This window comes from Cynoglossus semilaevis, chromosome 6 (assembly GCF_000523025.1).
Source record: "Cynoglossus semilaevis isolate Cse_v1.0 chromosome 6, Cse_v1.0, whole genome shotgun sequence".
NCBI lineage: Eukaryota > Metazoa > Chordata > Actinopteri > Pleuronectiformes > Cynoglossidae > Cynoglossus > Cynoglossus semilaevis.
In genome coordinates this window covers 13,243,697-13,270,089 of record NC_024312.1, presented here as the reverse complement: position 1 = coordinate 13,270,089, position 26,393 = coordinate 13,243,697, and the positions used below count along the sequence as shown (strand labels likewise).

General features: G+C 39.8%; 2 protein-coding genes across 2 annotated transcripts; one reads left to right on the top strand and one right to left on the bottom strand.

Moving 5' to 3' along the window:
* Positions 1-510: 510 nt before the first annotated feature.
* hsp90b1 (heat shock protein 90, beta (grp94), member 1) lies at positions 511-6,012 on the top strand. Its single transcript, XM_008312181.3, has 18 exons — positions 511-664; positions 1,436-1,541; positions 1,815-1,956; positions 2,071-2,187; positions 2,282-2,613; positions 2,780-2,891; positions 2,980-3,111; positions 3,218-3,334; positions 3,420-3,557; positions 3,677-3,754; positions 3,841-3,906; positions 4,032-4,301; positions 4,435-4,680; positions 4,797-4,933; positions 5,048-5,126; positions 5,247-5,402; positions 5,531-5,665; positions 5,759-6,012. The coding sequence occupies exons 1-18, from the start codon at positions 616-618 to the stop codon at positions 5,777-5,779; spliced, it is 2,433 nt and encodes an 810-aa protein (XP_008310403.1). The 5' UTR covers positions 511-615; the 3' UTR covers positions 5,780-6,012.
* A 13,260-nt stretch (positions 6,013-19,272) lies between these two features.
* Positions 19,273-21,255, bottom strand: avpr1aa (arginine vasopressin receptor 1Aa). Its single transcript, XM_008312179.3, has 2 exons — positions 20,154-21,255; positions 19,273-19,562 (listed from the first exon to the last, which is right to left on the bottom strand). The coding sequence occupies exons 1-2, from the start codon at positions 21,103-21,105 to the stop codon at positions 19,279-19,281; spliced, it is 1,236 nt and encodes a 411-aa protein (XP_008310401.1). The 5' UTR covers positions 21,106-21,255; the 3' UTR covers positions 19,273-19,278.
* Positions 21,256-26,393: the final 5,138 nt, after the last annotated feature.

The window sequence follows — 26,393 nt, the reverse complement described above, 5'->3', positions numbered from 1 at the left end:
ACACTGTGTGAAGTATAATTATTATTTTCATAACTGATATCTAGAGGCTAAATCACAACAGACATGGAATAACAAATAATGTCACGCACTAATGGCGTAGATGATCAGGAACTTTCCTTGTCTTTAGTATTATTAGATTGAGGGACGTTTCACTTCATCCATATCGACTAATATAAAATAGGAGTAAAAATCAATATATTTGTATCAATGTGTCAATGTATTGTATTGCAAAACTAATATACTAGACATTGACACCTAAATACTAAAGAAAACGAAAAAATACATTAAAGATAGCAAAGACATGAAAGTAGAAAACCAAATGAGTAAAGAGTAATTTTCGGAAGTGAGGTGCGGATGACTGCGGCTCGGCCAATAGTGGCTGGCCACGATTTTCGGGCATCGACTTATGTTGAAGATGGTGATTGGACTTCACCTGCCGTGTGCCGTGATGTTATTGGTGGAAATTTGTGCGTGGTGCGCAGCCATTGGCTGCCTATCACGGGTTAAAGAGAGTGGGCTCATTTGGTGGCACAGGCTGTCAGTCAGTGCGTGTGCTCACTCTCCGGCTTTTGTCTGAGCAGCTCTGAGATCCAGCATCGTTCATTCATCACCGAAATGAAGCGACTTTGGCTCATAGGCCTACTTTTCACTCTCTTAGCCTTTGGTGAGTTGCAAAAATATCCAGTAAATCGCTCACTTTCTTTGTAAATATTTTACTAACATAATATACAGACTAACAGGGTTAGCCAGCATGCTAACATTAACGTGTAGTTGTGCACTTCTTGTTTGTGGCCTCAGAAAAGAACACGTTTGTTTTCGTGTGGTTGTGTGCAGCTGACAACATACTACATAATTCTTAGGTTTTACAATTTTACCAATAACTGCCTGCATTCATTATTCATACTAGTTTTTCTAGATGTTTCCAATTAGAGCACAATGGGTAGGACAGCTATCGCCGATTATCTTGCATCTTAAAAAAAAAAAAAAAATCGTTCGTGTTTTACGATGAGTACCATTCGAAATGTTGTATTAAACTGCTTCGTGTTTTTTTTTTTTTTTTAAACCATCCGCCTACCTCTTGCTCACGAATCAGTTAAATCTGCATCATGGCAGGGTGTTACATGACCATAATGTAACTTAGTCGCATTCAATCATCAGACTATATTTATCAAGATTAACATCGAAGTAAATCTGAATAAAATAAAATCAATTAGTGGTCGTTATGTTGAGTTGAAAATATTTCTTCTAATTAGTCTTTGAACTCTTTATAAACGTACACTTTGCATATTCTGTTTAAGTAACTATTGACACGCAGCAGTATGGGATACTTTCAACCAGTGGTGGTGAAAGTGATGACAAACCATCAGGGGTTAGGGTGAACATGTGGATCTCAACACGAAGCAGTTCTGTAATAAGAATTCTAACTATTTTACAGCTGCTGTAAAGGCAGAAGATGACGAAGTTGACATTGATGGGACAGTGGAGGAGGATGTGGGGAAAAGCAGAGATGGCTCCAGAACAGATGATGAGGTGGTGCAGAGGTAGGTGTTTACTTGACCGTTCCCTCAGATCACACATGCAGCGTGAACTGTGTGTGCGCTACCATCAGAAAGGTCACAGAAACCTTTTTTAAACACAATAAGGTCAATGTGACCATACTCGTGTACATAAAACCCAAAGTAATATTAGAAGTCTGTGCTGGTAAATCTATTGCTGCAGGAGTCTCATAGAGACGTTACAACTTCTGTCTAAACCTTTCAGTGGGGTAGCAATTTTTATTGCTGACGATCTTACCTTGATGTGTATCTTTTCAGAGAGGAGGAGGCCATTCAGTTGGATGGGCTAAATGCAGCTCAGATTAAAGAAATCCGAGAAAAATCTGAGAAACATGCCTTTCAGGCAGAGGTTAACCGAATGATGAAGCTTATTATCAACTCCCTCTACAAGAACAAGGAGGTGGGTCGAGCTTTTCGCATTTTCAAAGCCAGCTGATGTACCGTGTTCCCTAATCACCTGTTTTTAGTATGACCTGCAGTGACATGGAAATAACTGTTTGTTTTTGTTTTGCAGATCTTCCTTAGGGAACTGATCTCCAATGCCTCTGATGCTCTGGACAAGATCCGCTTGTTGTCTTTGACTAACGAAGATGTCCTAACTGGAAATGAGGAGCTGACAGTCAAGATTAAGGTATGAAGATAATGATTAATATTGTGTGCGATAGTTTGTTACATATCCTTTGTATATACATTTTACTCACGGGTAATATGTCTTTGATTGGCAGTCTGATAAAGAGAAGAACATGCTTCACATCACTGACACCGGTGTTGGAATGACCAAAGAAGAACTGGTGAAAAACCTGGGAACCATCGCCAAGTCTGGCACAAGCGAGTTCTTGAACAAGATGACAGAGATGCAGACTGACGGACAGTCCACCTCGGAGCTGATTGGACAGTTTGGTGTGGGTTTCTACTCTGCTTTCCTCGTCGCTGACAAAGTCATTGTGACATCAAAGCACAATAATGACACCCAGCACATCTGGGAGTCTGACTCCAATCAGTTCTCTGTCATTGAGGATCCTCGTGGGGACACGCTTGGCAGAGGAACCACCATCACGTGTGTATTCACTTTTAATCGCATTCTGCTGCTCCTGTATTAGATGTTGGATTATGTGAACCATGGCTTTAATTGTATTAGATGTTGGATTATGTGAACCATAATCTTTAATCTTTAATTATATAGTTTAATTATATATAGTTTAATGTTTTTGTTCCATCCCCAGGCTGGTTCTGAAAGAGGAGGCCTCAGACTATCTGGAGCTGGAGACCATTAAGAATCTTGTCAGGAAATACTCTCAGTTTATTAACTTCCCCATCTACGTTTGGGCCAGCAAGGTAATTTTGTGTATATATATATAAATCGATAATCATCAAGGTTGGTAAAATGAATGGCATTTACCACAGTTTTTCCTCAATTTCACAGACTGAGACAGTTGAGGAGCCAATCGATGAAGATGCTGAGGCCACAGAGGAACCAGAGAAGGAGACCGCTGAAGATGAGGCTGAGGTAGAGGAAGAGGAGGAGGAGGACAAAGACAAACCAAAAACAAAGAAGGTAAGAAGGGATTACAGTAGAGATTAGAAATACAACAAAATATTACAATTTTTTTTTTTTTAAATTTGTTGTCAAAACCTTGTTTGTTTTTTTTCTTGTGTTTCAGGTTGAGAAGACTGTGTGGGACTGGGAGCTGATGAACGACATCAAGCCCATCTGGCAAAGACCGGCTAAGGAAGTGGAGGAGGATGAATACAAGGCGTTTTATAAGACTTTCTCTAAGGTTAGTGCATCCGTATTGTTGCTGCAGTGTATGTGAGACTCTGACTTTTGGATGCAGAAAAAGTAAATGTTCTTTTCTCCGACAGGAGAGCGACGATCCCTTGGCCCACATCCACTTCACAGCTGAGGGTGAAGTTACCTTCAGGTCCATCCTTTTTGTGCCCACCTCAGCTCCGCGTGGCCTCTTTGACGAATATGGCTCAAAGAAGAACGACTTCATCAAGGTGTGTATTCAGCAAAAGCCAATCTTGAGACTACAACCTGAAGCAAATGCAGAATTACCATACTCCTTATTAAGAACAGCATGAGCTTAGTTGTTAATAAATCTCACTCTCTGTCACAGCTTTTTGTCAGAAGAGTTTTCATCACCGATGACTTTAACGACATGATGCCCAAGTACTTGAACTTTGTCAAGGGAGTGGTGAGTGTCGTCTAATTCTGACTGTTAAAAGATTCTGTACTAGCCTGTTGTGGATCAGTGTTAAGGATATCAACATGTTTTGCTAGGTTGACTCTGATGACCTTCCACTAAATGTCTCCAGAGAAACTCTGCAGCAGCACAAACTGCTTAAGGTAATCATTGTAATGAACACAACCGTGTTGTTTGTTTTATAATTGTACCAAAACAGTAATATTTCAATTCAACAGACTTGACAAAAGAAGAAAACAAAGTCATTGTGAATGTTTTGTCCGTTCAGGTGATACGCAAGAAGCTCGTGCGCAAGACTCTGGACATGATCAAGAAGATTGCAGAGGAGCAGTACAACGACAAGTTCTGGAAAGAGTTTGGAACCAACATCAAGCTGGGCGTCATTGAAGATCACTCCAATAGGACCCGTCTGGCCAAACTGCTGCGTTTCCAGACCTCCAACAGCGAGAAAGACGTGTCTAGCCTGGAGCAGTATGTGGAGCGCATGAAAGAGAAGCAGGACAAGATCTACTTCATGGCTGGAACCAGTAGGAAGGAGGTTAGTAGGTGGCTGTTAATGACAGAATATGATTAGATTACACCCTGTTGTGTAAAAACAAAACAAAAAAAACCCGATTAGATTACACCCTGTTGTGTAAAAAAACCAAACTCATTTGTGTTTTCCTGTGCAGGCGGAGTCTTCTCCTTTTGTTGAGAAGCTGCTGAAGAAGGGCTATGAAGTGATCTACTTGACAGAGCCCGTGGACGAGTACTGCATCCAGGCGCTGCCCGAGTTTGACGGGAAACGATTCCAGAATGTGGCGAAGGAGGGTGTCAAGTTCGACGAGAGTGACAAGGCCAAAGAAAAGAGGGAAGCCGTGGAGAAGGAGTTTGAACCTCTGACAACATGGCTGAAGGACAATGCACTGAAAGACAAGGTAGACATTTGATCCCTGTGTACATTTGAGAACACACAAGAGAAGTTGTAGCCACACGGTTGTGTGTTTAGCTGGCAGTGTTACTGATACAAATCTTTTCTGGGTGTCTTCTCCAGATTGAGAAGGCCGTCCTCTCCCAGAGGCTCACCAACTCACCCTGCGCTTTGGTTGCCAGTCAGTACGGCTGGTCAGGAAACATGGAGAGGATCATGAAGGCACAGGCTTACCAGACAGGAAAAGACATCTCCACAAAGTCAGTGGACATTGTTTTATCATTATTTTTACCGTAATTTGCAAACGTTGAACAAGCAATAAGCCAATTATCTTTGAACATGTATTAAATAAATGAAATTTCTTTCTTCCTCAGCTATTATGCCAGCCAGAAGAAAACATTAGAAATCAACCCTAAACATCCTCTCATCAAGCAGATGCTCAACAGAGTCTCTGTAAGTGTAACATACATCATTGCTGCATTTTGTGTGTGACATGTTGTATTCTCATTACGCTATGCATTTTTACATACACTCCATTGTCATTAAAATATTTTTTATCATTGTGTTCTTCAGGTTGACCCAGAGGACCAGACTTCTTCTGATCTAGCCATGGTTCTGTTTGAGACGGCCACACTTCGCTCAGGCTACCAGCTGGCTGACACTAAGGACTACGCAGACAGGATAGAGCGCATGCTCCGTCTCAGCATGGACATACCTGTGGACGAACAGGCAAGTCCACCTGCTCTTGTTTATGTATTTGTGGTCAAAGCAATCAATGACACTTAGTTTTTGCAGTTGTGTGGTTTTATATTAGTTTTGTTGAGATTTTTTTTTAAATGATTTGTCTTGTGTTACAGGTTGAGGAGGAGCCTGAGGAGGAGCCAGAGGAAGAGCCAGAGGAGGAGCCAGAGGATGGGGCAGAGGAGGAGTCAGCAGATGATGACTCACAAGACAAAGATGAAATTGTAGATGAGGATGTAGATGAAGAATCGGTGAGAACATATTAAAAAAAAAAAAGCTTTCATCATGTGGCAAATTTTACAATTGATTAATATAATAATTTTTACCTTTTTCTCTATTTGCAGACAAAAAAAGATGAACTGTGAAGCACTGAATGAAACGTCATAAATAATGGCGCTCCAGCAGGACCAGGGTCTTGTTTTGGTGCCACTGTGGTTATGGGTGGGGTCCCAGGGTTGGGTTTTTTTTTTAAGGAGGTTTTTTTTTTTTTTTTTTACATTCCTCATGACTGTAAATTTGTTAATATTTAACTAACTTGTTTATGATGGAAAAATGCGATCCTGTCTCTTGATCAAATAAATGTTTCCTGGAGAACAGATTTCTTTGTGTGTTTTCTCCCATTTCACATCTGAAATGGGATAATTATCTTTACAAATCACTGTTCATTCTCAACAAGTGGACCAGTCTGTCACTGGTTTCCTGCAGAGAGTCTTCATGACTAACAGGTGTTGCTGTGAACAGTCCCTGCTGTCTAACAATACTGTAGAGAAAAGGCTGATTACTGATCGGGCAGGTGTTGTGAGTTAGGAAAAAAAAATAGTACATTCAGGCAAATGTTAAAATTAGGAAGTTCCTTGTAAATAAACAAGACCTTTTTTTTTTTTTCTCCAATATGTTATTACAGCAAATTTTAAATATTACCAGAAAGGTTTCCCAATAGTTGTGTGCAGCGGTCTGGAATCAGAATATGCGGTTCAACTACTTATTTTTTGTTGAATCCTTCTTAAAAACGTTGACTTATTTGACATATATACAGTACTTATTCTTTGGTTGTTTTTCTTGAATGTCTGTCTAACAACAGAAGAAAGATGTTTTAACCGTCCACAGTTTATAACCAAAACTTTACTCGTCCCACAATAAGGAAAAGTAAAGTGTTGACGGCAGCTTAAGTACAGTACAAGGTAAAAGAATAAAGTACAGTGATCCCTTGCTATAACGCGGTTTACTTTTCACGGTTTCGCTACTTCACGGATTTGCATCGTGCATTGTGTTCTGCATTCTGATTGGCTAAAAAGTCACTCCGCTTCTTCTCTACCTGTGCGCCAATAACGTTGCGGTTTAATATGTACACGTACGTAAAACAGCTTGCCAAATTGACATTACGTACGTGCAAATTCTCTTGCAATTTCGAGTTTATCAAACCCCATAATGTCGACAAAACGCTCTGGACCGGCAAAAGTACCTGCGGTAGGGACCAAAAGGCAGCGGAAGATGCTGTCTATCGGTGATAAAGTAAAACTATTGGACATGCTAAATGAAGGTAAAAGCTATGCGGCTGTAGGTCGGCATTATGGAATTAATGAATCTTCCGTTCGTTTGTGAAACAAATGGTTGAGACTGTAAAATGGTTTGTTCGTTCTTTCTCTTCTTTTTCTGAGTATTTAATTGTAAAAAAAATAAAGATTTCTACTTCACGGATTTTGCCTATCACGGGTTCTTTTTGGAACGTAAACCCCGCGAAAAACAAGGGTTTACTGTATAGCATAGTGCTATAGAAATGGGGATATCAGCTAGCCGTTTCACAGTTATACTGTACGTTATACTGTCCCGTTTGCAGGTGTAATGACTTGAGATACTGCAATTGAGATACTAAATAAATAAATTGACTTCTGTAGAAAACAAATTACAGAAAAACACTGTTCACTTGAATGCTGAAACTATAAACAGCCCTGCGTTAATGAACCAATAAGTAAACGTCGATATCTCGTAACACATTTCCTCACATGGCCAGGCTAAGATCTTTAACATAAACAGTTCTTCTGGACAATTGGAATTACTCGTACAAATGTACTATACGGAAACAAAACGATTGGCAATTGAAGATTCAATGTTTCATTTTGTAACCAGCAGATGTCACCAGTTAGCTAAGAATTCCGGAGGAAAGTAATGAAACGCAAAGAAACGTCTCTAATCCCCGCTAACACAAAATATGCATGAGTTCGAATAGTTAAATCTGTGCGGGCCAATTGCAAAACATAATTAGTCTGTTTCTCGTTTTGGAACGATTTAATGAGTTTTAATGTGCATCATTTGTTGGTTGATATTCAAACTCTGATCAACAGGGGTCACCATTTTACTAAGAACTTTTAAACGACTGCAACGGTATCTTAAATTATGAATGGCTTAAATTGTGAATGGGGGCGGGTTACAGTTATTGTGTAGTTTTAAAATATTTCTTTGGTAAACTTTACAGAATGTGCTTTTCACAGAACATTCTCGAACGGTTACTGGCCTTTATCTTTACCACACTTATCACAACGTTGTTATTTAGTTGTTTTTATTTTAAATTCATCAGTACCTTTCACATATGCATTTGAGGTGCCTTTCCAGGCCACGTCCCAACATCTGCGTGTTGTGTTTTTTCTGATTCAGGACAGGACACAACATTAGTTCGGTCACACTTCATAACTGCTAGAACCGGTGATAAAGTGTAAGTGCGTGATTTATGTATGTCGGCAGGACTAGATTCCATTCCCATCTGTTCCCTCACAGTTAACTGTGGTTGGTCAATGCTCCCAGTGGTGGCCACTGGTCTGAACATTTGTCTTCTTTACTGCTACACTCACTTTCTAGTAAACAACACCTTTTTTTTCACTGTAAAGTTCAAAACCTCATGTGATATCCTGTTTTGACGCTCAGAAGTTTTTGATGGCCCAAAATACGAAAACTGACACCCAGTTAGGTATTGATCTTCATTATTTTCTGGAGTCTATTTCAGAACATCAACATTGGTTGTAATTGTGCAAAAGCAAGTGTTGACTATTTTTCCTAAGTGGAAATTGACCAAAGTTACAGAAACACCATGAAACAGTAATAAAAACAATAATCAGATGCTTCTATTTTTTTATGTCGTTTTAATAATACATTTTAATGTCACAGCCTGTGGAAGTTAGCAGATAAACATGGGTCATCAAAACCCCGGGAGTGGGAAGGAAATTGCAGGATGTGTGTTTTATTGCTATGGCCAGCAGTAAAACTCTCAACTACACAGGAGTTTCAGAACCGCGTTTCAGACAATGAGGCAATTACTGCAAAATATTTGTTCTGTTATGTCCAGTATGTGCATAGATAATAACTTTTTATTTCCCCATTTGCTATTTATTTCTAAATGCTATAGGAATAGCAACCAAACAACATGCAAAAATGGAGGAAAAATACACTGTGACATTGTATTAAATGTATTTTTTACCGGATGAATATGGAGCAGTACAGAGATATGTTCGAGTGTCGATGTACTTTGAATTGCTTGCTGTCTCATTGCAACCGTGTTCTATGCGCATTTCATTTCAATTTCGCTACAGTTCACAAAAATGAGTATAAAAAAAGGTATGGAGTCTACGTGAAGCCTCACACCATTTAACAAGAGCTGCATGAATTCTTGGAGGGTTTTGTTTTTTTGTTTTTGTTTTTATTATTATACAAAGTTGGAGGCTTTAAAACCAAAGCTTGACAACGGTGAGCCTCGTTGACAGACTTCTACACAAAAACACTTGTTTCTCCTATAATATTTTTATATTGTAATGTACAGATTTATCACTAAAGATGAAGGTATCTTGCTTTCATCCCAATACTACACAGAATATATAATATACTGCATTTTAATCTGTAGTGAGGGTCACTTGCTTCAACTGACTTTCTCGCCACCCACTGATTAGAATCAGGCGTGTGATGCACCTGGGTAAGCCCGGTCTGTGGCTGCTGGTGTGAATATACGCTGCAGCCATGATGCCAGACAGTGTCTTTTGGACTTTGGTGTCACTGTAGTCAATTGGGTTGGTTTTTTTTTCTGCATTGTCATTTTTCTAACCTGTTTTGATTATGAATTAGTTCATGTAAAAAAAATAAATGAATAAATAAAATTATGTAACCAGTTGCGATTTATCAGCTTATTGTATTCTTCTGCACTGAGTTACCGAGGTATTATTGGTTTGTTTTGTGTTAAGCGTCGTCTGCTGAGGATGTGAACAGTGGTTAACGTTTGTTTAATGTGTGTGTTTGCAGGAGCACTGGGACACGAGTGATTACCGCCAGCTCGTTTGCAGTGGAGATTGCTTTCTACTGTGCAGTAGCGTAGCAGCAACCCTGGGCCTTTTTCTCTAGGTACCGTTTCAGCCCTATAGTACTTCTTATAATGGAGGCGTGAAACATACTGTATGTTAGAATTCATGGAGTTTTTTTTTATAAAGCTTTGTATCTACCCACAGAGTGTGCTTGTTCCAGTCACAGAGGTGAGAGAACAGCTTCACACTGAGAGCTCCAGAACACTGTCATTGGCAACAAAAGATGGTTCACTGGTGTCTCTTAGATCAATCTACAGGACCATGGAAGACGTTTTTTTGGGGTGCGTGTGATATTTTGTCCAATATTTTCAGTCTATTTTCCCTCTCAATAGTGTGTCACATGAAATGGAATTCTCTCACCGCTGTCAAAGTGAGCCTAACCTGAAATCCATACTGTATCTTTGAGAGTGCCACAGCCATGGTTTCTTGATTTTGTAATTATGGCCCTTTTAAAGTTTAGATTTATCTTATAATTTTTAGTTCCCTAAGATGATTACAGTTTAAAATCAGTAATAAGTAATTGTGATAAATCCACATTCCCAAATATGATGACAAACTTTTTTAATGTACTGTATACTGTAGACTGATACAGATGATGGAATTATTCAAATGGAAAATGCCTGCGAAAGTAAGTAAGTGATTAATTTTTAAAAATGTCATTCACAAATCAATGCAGGAAATTAGTTAATTGTGACAACTGTGATTATTATCGTAATCGTAATATTAATTTAAAAAATTTAATCACTATTGCTTTCCCAGATGCATCCCATAAAAATAAGAGCCAAACTCCTGCACGAGGATCATTTTAAACTCTATCGTCAACGTTCACGCTACACTACAACGCAACAATCTTAATCGTGCGTGAAGCTTTCAAACCTTGAAGTCGTTGTGTGGAACGTCTCCCGTCTTTGCAATTCACACAGGATGACACTTTGCATCTCATCAAAGAACTCTTGGTGAAAAGCGTAAGGACTTGTCCTCCAAACGACACTTACCTATGGTACATCTGGTCACAACAAAAATGTGCAGCCACGTCTGATGTTACGTAACTGAAAATGGCTATGCAAATACGTGTAGTCGCTGAATGCTGAAAGGTTCAGAGTAAAAAAAGGAACCTCCCAGTTTTTGTGTTTGCGACGGTTTATAAAAATATATGAATAAGTAGTAGAGAAATGGTTTCAATAATATTAAGCTGCCCACCCCCATGTTTTTCAGTCAGAACAACAGGCTTTAAAATGTCCTGGAAGACAGTATATGGGTCTATTGGTGCCTTAACAAAACTGAATTAAATTACCTGAGAGAATTTAGGTAGTGTACTATTGTTTATTTTACTGTCCTGTTTTAACAAATTATAAAGTCAAGTTTAAAGGAAGCAGCTCAACATGCATACCTGCCCACAGAACCTTTTACTGTCCTGTTTTAACAAATTATAATGTCAAGTTTAAAGGAATTATTCCTACAACTTTGGTCATGGATTCCCAGTTTTCTCAGCATTATCCACCTGTTTGCCGCATCACTGAGCCCAAAAAGAGAATCGTGTGGAAACAAATCAGGAGATAAAATGCGTCTCCCAGGGCATCTTCACTTTACTGAGATGCTGGGGAAATGCTGTGATAACCATGCACGGCGGCTTAAGAACATTAACGGCTAAGGAGCGTGATTGACATAATAAAACAGGGGGTGGATTTTCTCTGACCTGTGGGTTTCATCAGGGAAAATATTGCAGCAACATTTCGTTAATCACTGTCCACTGAGCCGGTTCAACTTGCTGCGTGTTTCTAGGCAACAACTCCTCTGTGAAGCCATCAAATATTTGGGTGGTGGTGGTGCTGTGTGCAGCTGTGTGCGTGTCACTCACCGTTCCAAACTAAAGACTGATGTGACTTTAGGGAAATCTATATTTAGGGCAGATTTTTTGTTCCACATTGATAAAAATAATGGAGTATTTTTTTCCTGTTAATTTTCAATTAACAATAGTTAAGTACATGATGTTCCAGGAAGTAAATATTTAAGTGTTTTTTTTAACCTATTTTCAGGTATAGAAACTCAGCAGCGTGAACTTTAGTTTTAGGCTCATGCTTTTTTTTACCTCCTGCCACACCAAATGAATTGGCGGGCCACATTTGGCCCGCAGGCCTCGAGTTTGACACGCGATCTAATCAAATCGGTATTTTTCTTCTCACTTCTGTCTCATCAATGGCATTCCGGTGTTTACTTTGTTAACTTTTAGGTTACAAAACTCCAGCCATTTTTGATCACTTTTATAGCAATTCCAGAATAATCGTATTATTTTTTTTGTTAACTTCCTTTTAATGTGAACTCATTTGTGTGCCGAGGACAAACGTCTGATTATGTCAGACTGAGTTAAAGCCTTTTTGTTTAACCTTCAAACTTTGCCAAACTTTCTGACATTGTTCGTTATTGATGGGTTGATTTCTGATACTGCACCAGGCAACGAAACGCTGTGTTCTCGGTGAATTCTATGGCCTGTAGAACGCTGTGTGGTCTTGTTGCGTGTTCGTGCCTGATAGTGTGACATATAGAGACTGGATGTCTGAGCCGATAACATGGCGTGCAGCCTCTGATCTACCTGCCTTTGATTATTGCCTCATTTGCACATTCACGTAGCACGTCTGACTCCCACACTCAGCCCTCACGTAGCACGTCTGCATCCCACAGTCTGTGATCCCACAGATCACTGTGACGTGAGTCTGAAGACATGTCAGGGCATACACTCTATTAATCAGAGACCTTTAAAAATGCTTGTACAGCGCAGGAGAAGAGGACGAAGCTGAGATTCCCAGCCAGTAAAACATTACCACACAATTAAATCTTGATTTTATTTTACATTACCACACAATTAAATCTTGATTTTTTTTTTTTTATGGATTCTAATTTCAATGCATTTGTATTATTTTTTGAGTTATTTAGAGGGAGATGATCTTTTGCACACTGATTCCACTGACGGGGTAGTGACACGATGTGTCATTAATGGTGCCTGTAGGCTAATCCTCTCTGACGCTGTAAGTTAAAAGCTTCCACTGAACATTTGCGGCTCTTTGATTTGACATTTACATATTTAAATTGGCCATATTTATGTTGGCCAGTGAAAGCAATCAAAGTGTCCTTCAAACGGTCTGCCCTTTCAGATGAAGTATTGTTTGAAGAATGTTGGAGGGCCAGGAAAATTCAGACCTGGCTATGCCTCTAACAATCACAGCGAAAATATCATTTATAAATTAAATTAAAAAAATTTCAGTATATGCTGTATATATTTTTAGCAACTCTAAGTCCTACTCTACCAAAGATTTCTATGGACAAGCGTGGTCAACGTGATGTTTGACAGAAGGACAGCAGTGCAAGTTTGAATGTTTACAAGACTCACTGGTGTTTGGTTAGGAGGCAGGAAGGCAAAGGGCAAAAGGTCATGCTGAGATGGTTTGGAGATGTGCTGAGGAGAGATAATATATATGTATATATATATGAATATATATATATACTGTATACATACATATATATGTATATATATATATATATATAAATATATATATATATAAATATATATATATTTATATATATATAGCGTGACCATTAGTATTCCAAAGAGGTGAGAAAGGGGTGAGATGGAGACAGATCATCTTTTAGGGCAACTGCTGAAGGGAACTAGTTAAAGACCAGGATGTTTTATGTTATATATATATAGATATTTATGTTATATAGATAAATACAGACCGTCGGACCACTTCTGTATAAATGACCGAGAGTGCCCCCTGCAGGGAAGGTGATTCAAACAGCATCTGTCCCAGTTTTCCAGCAACAGGATTTTCACGTCAGCTGGAGCTGTTGTGAACCACCACAGTGTCACTTCCTCCCTACTCTAGATACACAAAACACATCCCAGATTCCACCATTAAGTGTGAGAAGTTTACATTCTTTTTACAATGTCATGCTTTGGTCATGACTTTTGTTCTTGTTGCTAGAAACCCTGCTTTCAGTGCCAAGAACTGACTCTTTGCCTGTGGGAAACAATAAATATATTGACACTGACAGCTGACCTCAGAAATGTGCTCACACTAAAGGCTGCGAGTAAGCAAAAGACATACAGCTGTGCACATTTGTTTGGTAAAACAGAAACGGTGATGACACGAACTAGAACAATATGTTAGGCAAACGTCTCCGGGAACGTCAGGCTTAGGTTACAGAAAGTTTGCTGCACAACAGCCGGCAGGGTTTTATTAAATAAGGAACCTAGTCCTGAGATGTTCAAATCCAAGTCAAGTGTCTAGCTTTTGAGGGACGATACTCAAGTCTTTTGTCCCAAATCAGGGACTCAGGTCTTCATATTTGATTACAAGTCAAATCTTGCATCTTTGAGTCTCTGATATCTTGTCCTAGGTCCAAGTCATGGTTCAAGTCTCAACTGACTCGTATGACTATTCATCAAGCAATGCCATCTGGCCGTGATAACGCTGCATTGGTGTATGTTATTTATTGCCTGCACTATAGTATTTATTGCTTTGATTATTATTGCAGTAACATGCGGTATGTTGTATGCATATAGTTAATTTATATCATTTATAGAAAGGTAAATGAATGAAATATTGATCAGAAAAAAAAAACTGCAAAAAAAATTTCTTCAGTCAAGTCTTGAGTTGTTGTTTGCGCGACTGAAGTGCGAGGCTCAGACTCCAGTTCCCATTTCTGGTTTTAAGGTGGTGGAGCTTCCTTATCCTACGCTCTGAGACTTTACATTCCGAGGACATGGCTGGAGCTGGAAAACAGGGTTGAGACTTGTTGTTTGCGTGAATTGGAAAAGTGATTAATTTACCACAATTGCACATAGAAGAGTGTGTTTTTCAAAGACGATGGAAGGAGAACAATAGAGCAGGAAGAAGGAAAAGCAGATGTGGGGATAGGAGGTGGGCTTGATGGCCATTCTGACCGGGGTTTGGAGAACTTCCCCCTTCTATTACTTATTCTTATCTACATGGAACCAAGGGTTGTGTAACCCTGATAAAACCTGCAAACCTCAGGTTTTGTAGAAATCAACGTTGCAACATGAATAGTAAACACTTGTTCGGCCTATTCTTTTTAAGGAGAAAAATCGAGTGTTTCAGGAGTAGGGGGGACAGTTTGGGACACAATTGTCCACTCAGTACTGGGAAACATGGCTTGTCTGCCCAAAGGGAGACATTGTCCAGGTTGTTTACGAAGTGGGGAAGCCATGATTTCCTTGGCATTTGTTCAACCCTGTCCCAATCTAAACGTATTTATTTTTGAAAACATGATTAACAGAGCAATGCCAAGCAATCGTGCATCCAGATGTGTGGATTAAATGACAAACGTTTGGCCCGTGTATTATATATGTGTACTATTATAAGAAGAAGTCATCTAATCTGGGAAAAATCTGCTTTTTTTTTTTTGCCTATGTGAAGATCAGGGGTCCCCAACCCACGGTCCACGGGCCAGAACGAGTCCATAGGTCATTTGGTACCAGGCCGCAGTGGGACATTGTGAAAAACTATATACATATATACATATATATATATGTATGTGTGTATACATATCTACATATGTACATATATGTATGTACACACACACATATATATACAGAGAGAGAGAGAGAGAGAGAGAGCTCAGATCACTGTGACCTTCACACCTGTTTGCAGCCGTTGCTTTCACTCTTCTGATCGAGTCAGACCGCGTCATTGCTTTTGTCTGGTGTCGATAGATCAGACCCAAGAAGGATACAAAGGTTAAGTGTCAGTTCTCTGTTAGCTCATTCTGATCTCTACAGCATCGCCTTGTGGTTTTCAGACACTCTTGGCGATTAATTAATTTTGTTGAAGAAAAGTTTGAATGCAAAACAAAGGAAACGTTTGACTGAAACGTTCCAGGCTGTTTATAACTTTAACATTTAAGGCAATATTTGTAATTCAAGACCTTTATTTGTCGCATGCAGCTGTACATATAGCATCTTTATTTGTCGCATGCAGCTGTACATATACATGTATAGAACACTGTAAGGAGAATTCTAAAAAAATGAATTCAAAGTATAATTAAGAGCAATATAATGGGAATTATAATACAAATTATATGAATGTAATAGTATAGATTTTGTAGATATACAATAAAAAAGTATGCAAAGAGTATTATTAAAAAAGTATAAAGTAATAATAGCAGCTGTAATAATATAATATAACCCTCAGAAATATGTTTCAAAGCAATATAATATTGTAATGTAGCAGCAATGTTATAGCTGTATATACTGTGTATAGCCATTATACTGCCATTATATGTATATTAATGCAGTCTAAGGATAATATTATAATATAGACATTGTAGTTTAAGTAATAATAACAGCAGTGATCTAACCGTTAGAATTAGCAACAGAGTACAATTATATGGAAGCGCTCTGTTTATCTGTCTGTCAGTGTCTGACTGTTTTGATAACAATATCTGTTTTTCTCCTGACTGGAGAAACAGTCCTTACTGTCTGGGGGAATCTTAAGCAACTTCCTCCTGTAAGTGTTTGCCCAGTCTAGACTCTGACCTTTGACATTAAGCCGTATGTCTTGAAGCAGCTTTTTAAGTGATTGGCATACCAAATATGTTTTCTTTAGGAATGCAAGAGTTAATCTCTGCTGATACAGTTGCTGATTTTTATATGTCTATTTTTTTTTTTTTTTTTTTGCTGACAGAAATGAACTACTATACATACTATACATCTGGTCGTATATTAAAGTCCACAGATTAATTCTTATAACTTCCTGCAGGAAATCCCTTTTGATTGCGATATGGCCGGAGCTGTAGGTTGGAAACAGCCCATCAGGGTAAAAGCATTACGTGAAGGGTTGTTATTATTATGTATAATAAAAATAAAAGCTAATGCCAAGGCCTTTTGAACAACATATGGTACCAGCTTTGTAGTTTTGGAAGTGGTCTATGAAGTCACTTGCGGAATGACCATTCCAATTAAATTTGTCCAACGTAAAAAGAGAATAAAATTGAAAAGAAATGTTCATTTAAAGTAACAAAGGTTTTTCTGTTAGTGGTTTGATTGGTTTTTGGTTCGGCAACTGACATTAAGTATAAAAGAGCTAATGTTTCCAAGCATGGATGGGTCTCACCTCCTCTCTCTTACATGAACTTCCTCAGATACTTGTCTGTCAGTTTATGAAGAGTGTATTACCAGCAATAAAGGCCAGGACTGTTTCTAAATGTGTGATTTTATAGGTGATTTTATTAGAAATTTCTGCGTGACATGGTGACAACTACTGTCAAATGTGCAGTCAAACCAACAGGCCACTGGGGTTCCTGTAGCCTCATTGGTTCAAAATACTGACTAAATATTTTTCCCCCCCTTAACTTCATGTGAAACCACATCGAGAAATGTAGCCTGAGACAAAAAAAAAGGGACTGAGAGCCATCTGTAGCTTATCAGACAGATCTTCTACGGTCAGTTCAAAAGAGCCATGAAACCAGAAGTCTTTATTAGATTTTAAAAACCTAGAACAACGACACACTTTATTGACTTGCAGGCTACTGTTAAAATGAAACCAAAGAGTTCTACCAATACCAAAGTTGATCGCCATATATTTATATTTATGGACATACACTCAGTATACTTCATAAATACATATGTAATATATACGTTGATGTACTTTGTGTAACCGTATTAGCCCACAGAAATCGGCAGTATTCTGTTATTGAGTTGGATTTACTCACCTGCAGATGGTGCTCGGAACTCACTGAGCTGTCCACCTCAATATTTAGTGTATGTTTTAAATCCTCTAACACACCCTTCCTGAAAACTTGTAGCTGATTTGTAGCTATAGCTGCTCTTCGACGAGGCCTGGCAAATCCTCCGACTCTGTCTTTTTCTTTTTGGGATTTAATAGCAGCTTTAGCAGAACATAAATCACAATACTGCCACCTACTGTACTCTCCTACAGTCTTTTTTCTTCCCTTAAAGAAGGTATAAGGCAGAACACACTGTTGCTAGAGATAAACGTTTATGATTCACTTGTTTATTATTGAGAAACACCCGAACTCTAATGTTGGAATGTTGAATTATGACTTTCCTCTTGAGGAATTGTACAGTTTGTGTGATTGGACACCAGCGCTGGATTCACACGTTCAGCTGGAATCCTGCAGCACAGTGCAGTCCCGGAGTAATGCCCAACTCTGGGTTTTAGGACTGAAGGTAGCAGGACATGTAAATGAAATGTGTTCAGGTTGATATACCACATGCTGACATATTTGATAATGAATCGTACAGTCAGCCGTGAGAACAGGAGACAGAACCAGTTTTATCCAGTAACTTACTGTGTATTTCTTAGTGAATATTCCGACATGTATATTTACAGGACATCGAGCCTTCGATGTACACAAATCATTACACAGAACAGATAAACGTAACATTCTCTTGATATTATCGATATTTTTTAAACACAGTGTATGTACAAATATGGAATCATCTGGTTAATCATATTTTACACCTTCCGTCTGGGGTTACTCATGTTTGTTTGAGAAACACTGCAGTGCCACGCATCACAGATGTACACAGGAATTTTTTTTTTTTTTTTTTTTTTTTGGTCTGGAACGTCAAAGAAGCCAAAACACAATCATCCACCCCACCTCCCACCACCTCCACCCCCCCAGCGGTGCAGGATGTTAAAAAAAAACACTTGAAAGTGTGTTGACGTAGCACGTGTGGAATGTCTTCTTCTCGACTTTTTGTAATAGCAGTGGGAAGGTCATTTTGGCCAGTGGGCAGACACTTGGCCAATCACACGACAGCCCCCGGAGTGTGATCCTGTGTTTAATCAGTCCATGTCCTGTTATTTCCCATCTGCTGAACAGAAATGAACCCCAACTGGTTGGAATCTGCTTTGGCACGAAAAACAAACATTTGGCAAATAAAAAAATCTGAAGAGAACAGTCCTGGTGGATAATTATGGCTAAATCACCAAAACATGCACTTTTTGTGCTTTCCAAAAAAAGCGAAAGAAACAGATTTTGTTTTTGGGTAATTCTTTCTAGACCCTTTGGTTGGATGTGTGCGCCACTTCAAACCATTTGGCTTATTTTATTTTTTTTCAATTGCCTTAAGAGGGAAAAAACATCTTTGGCCACAGCTGAGAGTGACATTACCAGCAGAAAATGCACTTGTGTTCTGTTTTCCTTAAAAGCACCAGAAGGAAACTACTTCTAAGAGTCTCTTGATATTTTGCAACAAACAAAATAATCATGACGTAAACCCCCCCTCCGCTTGCCCCCTCAACCTTGAATGTTAGCTAGTGTTTTCTGGAGACATGCCATTCGGTTGATGTCTGGTTGCAGTCAAACATGTTCCTATACACTGTGTGCGTAGTCTAGATTAGGTTGGGGTGTAGGAGACATCGCAGCCACTGGCAGTCCTGCACAGAGTCGAGATAAAGTGATGCTGTTTTTGTACCCTCGTGTTCCTGACAGAACTGCGCTCACTCCCATAACTCTAAGCACTCAGTTTTTTATTTTTTTTACTCCGTCTGAATGGAGGACTTGAGAGAGTTGTCCAGTTCCCTCCAGTTCCCAGTGCTGCCCGAGGGGCTGCGGTTGGCCATTTTAGTCAATAGCGTGCTTCTGCGAATGCTACTGTCCGAGTCCTCCTTTTTGGAGTCTGTCTTGGTTTTATGGCAGCACCTGAAGCAGTACACGAAATCCTGCAGAAGGTGGCCACTGAAGATCATGTATATCCAGGGGTTACAGCAGCTGTTGAGACTGGCCAGGAGCGCAGACAGAGTCACTGCTGTGTTTTCGGAATCTAAAGAACAGGGAGAGGAAAAAGGAAGGGGGTAATTAATCCAACAAACGTCTGGCACAGGAAAATCGCAGAATGTTGGAATTATTCGGTAGCTACCAAAAACGTGACGCGAGGGAATGATACTAAACATAAAAGTCTAAACACCATAAAAACCAAAAACATATGTAACTAATATGTTTGTTCTGATGCCACTAAAATAATAAAAATATTATAGGAGTTTGTCAGTTTTATTACAAGTCTGCTGGGCATTAAATCAATAAAGTAGTGTAGATACAACATTATGAATGCAATAATTAAATAGACATGGATATTTGTGAATATATATATACATATATATATATATATAACATGTATACATATATAACATAAAGAAAAATCTTTTATTGACCTCCAGGGTAATAAAATGTATCACTATAGTATATTTTTTATTTGTTTTTTAAATATATAACATATTCACATGTTTGTACAGTCTATGCCGAGAAAACACGTGCGTAAAGTGGTTTTTGCGCAAATTATGGACGGGACATTTCGGTTGTAGCGTTTAATTTTTTAATTTTTTAAATTTTTTTTTTTGGTTTTACGCACACCTACCAGCCCACTGGAAGCTCGGGTCCCACACTGACAACATCTGAACCGTGAAAAACGGCGCCCAGCATATGATGTACGCCAAAACGATGACAAAAGTCATCTTCACGGTCCTCAGCTTTGCCCTTGATATGGTTGTGACGCTGCTGACCGAATTCTTCCCGATCAGTCCTTTCTTGGCAGCAGCACCAGACGTCGTCTTCCTTTTCTTGTACTTGATGTTTCTCCAAATGGTGTGGCAGATGAAGCCGTAGCACAGCACCAGGATGACCACCGGGACCAAAAAGATGCCCCCGGTGATCCAGGTGATGTACGCCTTGGCGCCCCAGGGTTCGACGAAGTTCGCCCAGCAGTCGTAGATGCGCGTGCCGTTCTGGATCTCACTGAGGGAGAAGATGAAGTACTGTGGAGTACTGAGCACCAGGCTGCAGACCCACGTGGAGAGAATCATGATGTATGAGCGCTTGGTGGACTGCTGGAGAGTTTTCAGGGGATGGCAGATGGCGATGTAACGGTCCAGGGTCATCATCACCATCATGTAGGTGGAGGCAAACATCCCCATCACCTGGAGGTGCTTCACGATCCTGCAGAGGAAGTCCGGGCCGTAGAAGCGAAAGGTGATCTCCCAGCAGAGCTGCGGCAGCACCTGGAAGAAGGCGACCACCAGGTCGGCCAGGCTGAGGTGCTTGATGAAGAGGTGCATGCGCGACATCTTCTTCTTGGTGTTGTGCATGGCCAGAAGGACGCTCACGTTGCCAATCACCGCGACCACGAAGGTGATGCTCAGAACCATGATCTCCATCTGGGCCACGTCCTCGTTTCTCGCGAACGGATCCGATCCATTTGGACTCCTCGAGTCGTTTCCGAGCGCCCCCATGGTCAGGTCATCAGTCGGAGGAGTAACAACCACTGACTGGTTTCCTCCGCTCAGCAGCAGCGCGTACGCAGGAGTGTGCATGGCACTGCCCCTGTGTGCGCCCTCGCAGATTCAGTGCCAGAGGGGCTGTAAAGTGTCCCTCCAATCACTGACGAACACAGAGAAATCGTTGCGCTCTGACCTGTGGCTGCTGTTTGGGGCTTTTAAACCTGAGTCAAATCGCAGGCAGTCCGTCCGTGCGTAGTGGGATTCCGCTGTAAAAAAAAAACCAAAAAAAAAAAACCAAAAAAAAAAAACCAAAAAAAAAAAACCAAAAAAAAAAAACCAAAAAAAAAAAACCAACCCTCCCAACTGTTGCTTAGTGCTGCTTATAGGATGCTTTGAACTAAATTTAGAAAACCAAATAAAACCTCAGGGATATGATGATAAAAGTTGACTTCCGTGTCTCTGTTTTGAAGAACATTATAAATGTATTATTATTATTATGATAGAACGAGAGACAGAGAGAAAAGTCATCAAATCATTTGCCAGTCTATAAACATGTCAGCACTACATGCAGGTTTTGAAGAGCCTTGAGTTTGATTTTGATTCTTATTCCACTCTTGTCTGTTATGAAGAATACGTTTATATTTGATATTTATATTATAAAATGATTTTTGATTAGATCTGGGGCCAGTGGGACGGGGAGCAGATACTCTTTTTTGGTTTCCTGTTGACCTTACGCTGATTGTGTTCCCTGCGTTCCTGGGTGGAAATGATCATGGATGCTAAGCCACAATTGAAAACTGTGGGACTAAATGTTGCTTCAGTTGCTTTATGCGTGACACACTGATCAACACAGTCGCTTGTTTGTCGTGAAACATGCGTCTCCTGTGAATATGATAATTGGAAGTTTCTGTTCATTTAGAATGTTTGGCAGAGGAACGTCCCGACCCGCTGATTTATGGGTTCAGTGTTTCCTATTAAAATGAACGTCAGTTTGACGTAGGCGTTCAAAAGCACAACAGAAAGAAGCTAATGACATTCACACACACACACACATTCTTTAGTGTTAGGAGTTTTTGGTGCCTTTTCCACTTAACACCATAACCTATGGGATTCAAACCGGCCACCATCTTCTATCACACACGCCATCTTTTAGACACTAATCGACAGGCAGTCTGAATTTATTTTTGCTTTTTTCTTCTTCACATATTACTTATAGCACAACACTCATCTTCGCTGTTGCTTTTTACATGGTTTCTAAGCCACAGGTTTGTAGAGTGGAATATAATTCTGTCAAAACATGGTTGTTGTTGTTGTTGTTGTTGTTTTTAAATGTCACCTAAGCATTGTATGAAACCTCTGAGCTGGCTCATCTTGTTCCCCTTACAGTTTTAAATCTCATCTCTGCTGCACGTTATCGTCACTCGACTGATTACAGAAAATCAAACACTCAAATATTTGACTTTGCTACATTGACCTGTTAATGTTGCCATGTGAAACGGCAACGTCCTCTGTTTTTTTTTTTTAAAGATTGATCTGCTACTCTCAAATTTTTTCAGATCCAAAACAGCAGAGTCCACCTTGCCCCCCGCTCCTAAACCCAAGTATTTAATCTGGAATATTTTTTATTTTTGCTTAATTGGTTATTTAATATTTAATATTAGATATCTATTATAATATATAGATTTAGTTCATTTTTGATGCTTCACCACCGGGGCCTTGAGAAGACGGTTTGGAGAGGTTTCAAAGTGAAAAATGAAAGTCCCACAGTCCTGGTTTGTCCAAATGGGACATGTGGGACTGCCCGGTGAATTTAACGCTCTTGTGTGCGAGGTGAAGAAAGCTTTACTGCCGGTGCTTAAGTGCCGAAAGGCTACATAAAATCGAATGCTCCCTCGGCAGCGCATCCTGTCAATTTCCAATCCGGCACACTTGTGCACGTCTCTGCCCCAGCATCTTAAAGACACAATCTCAATTTCCAAAATGACCCTGTAACAAAGTTACAGTTTCCATGGCGAGAGCGCATGACTGCCCTCTGTGGGTTTTGGCAGCTCTCCTGCTGCTCTGATCCATATGCTGATAACGAGGACAGTTATCTTTATTGTCTTCATGTTGTGCGTATACTGTCCGGATTCGATTTTTTCATTTCCGACAGTCGTTGCATTTAGCGGTGGAAAACCGAGGCCCTCTTGTGAACATTTCCTGTTGACCAGGAGCCCTGAGGGTGTAATGAAGTTTGCTAAATGATCTCCTCGTAAGTCTCTGTTAATCTTCTCATCATGACCATAACAGCGGAAATCTGTGATGCGGTGGGTCGTGGCAGAGCATCCTTAGTGTCCCTGTATAGGAACAGTGTGTTTGACATGTTTTGCTCTCCCGGTCGGCTGTATTAAAGCCCTGTTCTGTTCTGAAGGCGTTGAACAACAGTAGAACAGGGTTTGGTTTTTTTTTTTTTTATGTTATTTTTTTCTCTCTCTTCAAACTGGACCGAAGCACATTTATCCACATTTATCCTCTTCTGTAGAGACACACCGTGCCGTTATTACAGCTCCAGGCTTGGTGTGTCTCCAGATTGGCGTCAGAACATCAAGACTCTGTTCATCCTCAACCGAGGCTCGTGTACTTGTTTCTGGAATGATGGGAATGTATCCGGGGTCTTAGCAGTCAGTAGGGCCAATTTATATCATTTCTGTGTTATTTCTTCTAAATAAAGAGAACGGATGTTCGGACCTACTGATTAGACTGACTGAGGCCGATGCCTGATTAAAAATGTACATTCATTACTTTTAAATCCTGTATTCATTGAACGTGATATGTTTACTTCATCAAAGTATTATCAATTATACATCGAAATGAACGTAAAACTCTCATTTTGAATTCGCTCGGTGGCCGTAGGGAGGCATGGCGATATTGTGGAAAACTCAGTTGCCTGAAAGCAGCAAGGTCACGTGTGTGCATCCCAGCTCTGACCGAGGGCCTCCGTGTATGTAGTGTGTTTGTTCCTTCCTGTGTTTGCATGGCTTTTCTATAAGGACGATGCTTTCATTCACAGACTTTACAGACCGGAGTCAAGCTGTGTTTATGAGACTTTTATTTGTTTTTGTCTCCATTTGTGGTCCATCGGGTTACCTTCGTTAGGATTATTCTGGGTTTCGTCTGGGTTTCTTCAAGGATTATTCTGACAATACTTGTCCAGAAACTGCTTTGGATAAACTGACCGGGATGACCGAGAACCTAGACAGACATGTTGATACTCACTTTGGGAAAGCGTTCCTTTTAAAGACTGTGGGAACTGTTGTCTCGGCTCTCGTTTTTACCTTTAAATATGGTCAAAAGGGCTGTAAAAACTCAAAAGATTGATGGATGTATTGAAGTACATACAGTCCCTCTGTTTCCTTCAGCAGTGGTGGAGACCAGTACGACACCAGTCCGTCATATTTGTGGTGTTTAAAAAAAAAAAGTGTCTCTTCTCACACACTTTTTACGTCTGGATTAAATCAGCCGCGGGCCTTGTGTCTTTTTTCTCAACCACACAACTGAACGCCTTGACAGATTTTTGCAGCTGTGGGGAAAACTAGACTAATACTTACTCTGCTGCTCGACCCTTTGCACTCAGTTCTCTTTAACTTTAACCAAACACGTCCCTTTTTGCGGCTGCTCTTATAAATAGTTTTTTGAAATTGTCCAAGGACTTAAGCTGAGTTTCTCTAGGAAAAAAACTATTTTTATATACCTAAATAACAATGTCTCTACTGTAAATGAACTGGGTAATGTACTGGTACTTGAGTATGTGAGGCAAAAGTACAAAGTAGTAGTCAGCCTCGATATTCATATTCCTAACATCAAGTCTATCCTATAGGTTCCTATCAGGGCCAAATCTTCTTCCTGTTCATGAACTTGACAGTAATCATTCACCTAATACTACAGTGATAAAAAAAAAAACATGTCTGAAGTAAATAGAAAATATATCGGCGTAAAGGTACGTACACCTCCTGATGCGACAACTTATCTCTCGTTCCCTAAGGCATCCATAAAACTGTTTATCAACGGGCTCTCGAGAAGATCATGTCACACATTTAATTATGTGTAGAATTATATTTTACAGCGACAATAAGCAGGCCTCCTGCAGGGACCAGTACGATCATTGTGTAACACATGCTCTCCTCTGGTGCAGGGACGTTAATAAATCACATCAGTAAACTGTGTTCAGGAATATATTTGTGATTATTCCATACCGTGTACACATTAGTTATGCAACCGACACATATATACGACATAATGAGTTTCTGTGCGTCCACTTTCTCTCGCCCGCGTTCTCAAATTAACACACAGCGGCGGCTCATAGCCGGAATGGACCGTGAATGATTAAAGTGCGTTTCCAGCATTATTACAGCCATAAAAGTAATGGCTAATCCACACGGCCATATGTAAAATGTTAGAGTGAACAACTGCACACAGTTTGGCTCAGTTTTCTAACCACTGACATAAGGGAAGGGTTGTAAAAAAAAAAAGAATTGAACGGTGAATTAGGAATATTTTCCGTGAAAAAAAAAAAATATATATATATATATAAGTATTTTTATAATAAAGACCAGACATTTGAATGAGCATCTAATAAGAAAAAGGAGTGAGAAATAAGTTTGAAACAAAAACTCTTTCTCCAGGTTTGTCTGTGAAAACATCCTGCCCGCCGCTCGCCTGCAGCGTGCTGCCCGACAATAAAGTCTAAGTGCTGGTTATAAAATGATGTTTGCACTGATGATTTACAACTGTCCCTCCGTGACCCGTGGGCTTATTAAAGTTGCAGGACTCGTTGAGATAATTCCCTTTTTTTTTTTTGTCTTTTCTTTTTCCCAACTCTTTGTCACGAGAGCCAAACAACGGTCTCTCATGCCTAACATCTGAGGATGACCTCACTGATGCTAACTTCTCAAAGCCTCACAAATCTCTAACGTTGGTACATTTGTCATTTCTAGAAATAGCCTCGTCGTTCTCACAAGTAGAGCTCCTCGGACAGGAACAAACACTATGTTCCTCCGAAATCCCGTACTGTACGTGCTGAAACCCAAAGACTTGGCGTCAGATGCTCCCCCCCGTGACCCTCCCTGCCCACCATGACCCCCGCTTCCACCCTATACCATCACAAATGCTGCCTCTATTTTCTTTTTTGTCGTTTTATGTTAATTTAGGAATTAAGTCAACAGCCAAACTTTGGACCTTTTGTTGCCGTTTGTGACATTAATATGCAATGTAAAAATATCCTAATGGAACAGATTTAATTTGGTTATTCATTTTGTTATAGCGCAGTCACGGCCATGAGCCAGGAAACGAGTGAAGCTCAAAAGGCCCGTCAAAATGAAAGCTTCAAACATGGGTACATTTGA

Coding starts and splice junctions, on each gene's coding strand:
- hsp90b1 (XM_008312181.3), top strand. CDS start 616: ATGAAGCGACTTTGGCTCATAGGCCTACTTTTCACTCTCTTAGCCTTT. Junction 2,892..2,979: donor TCTACGTTTGGGCCAGCAAG/GTAATTTTGTGT, acceptor TCAATTTCACAG/ACTGAGACAGTTGAGGAGCC. Junction 3,907..4,031: donor AGCAGCACAAACTGCTTAAG/GTAATCATTGTA, acceptor TTGTCCGTTCAG/GTGATACGCAAGAAGCTCGT.
- avpr1aa (XM_008312179.3), bottom strand. CDS start 21,105: ATGCACACTCCTGCGTACGCGCTGCTGCTGAGCGGAGGAAACCAGTCA. Junction 19,563..20,153: donor CCCGAGCTTCCAGTGGGCTG/GTAGGTGTGCGT, acceptor CCTGTTCTTTAG/ATTCCGAAAACACAGCAGTG.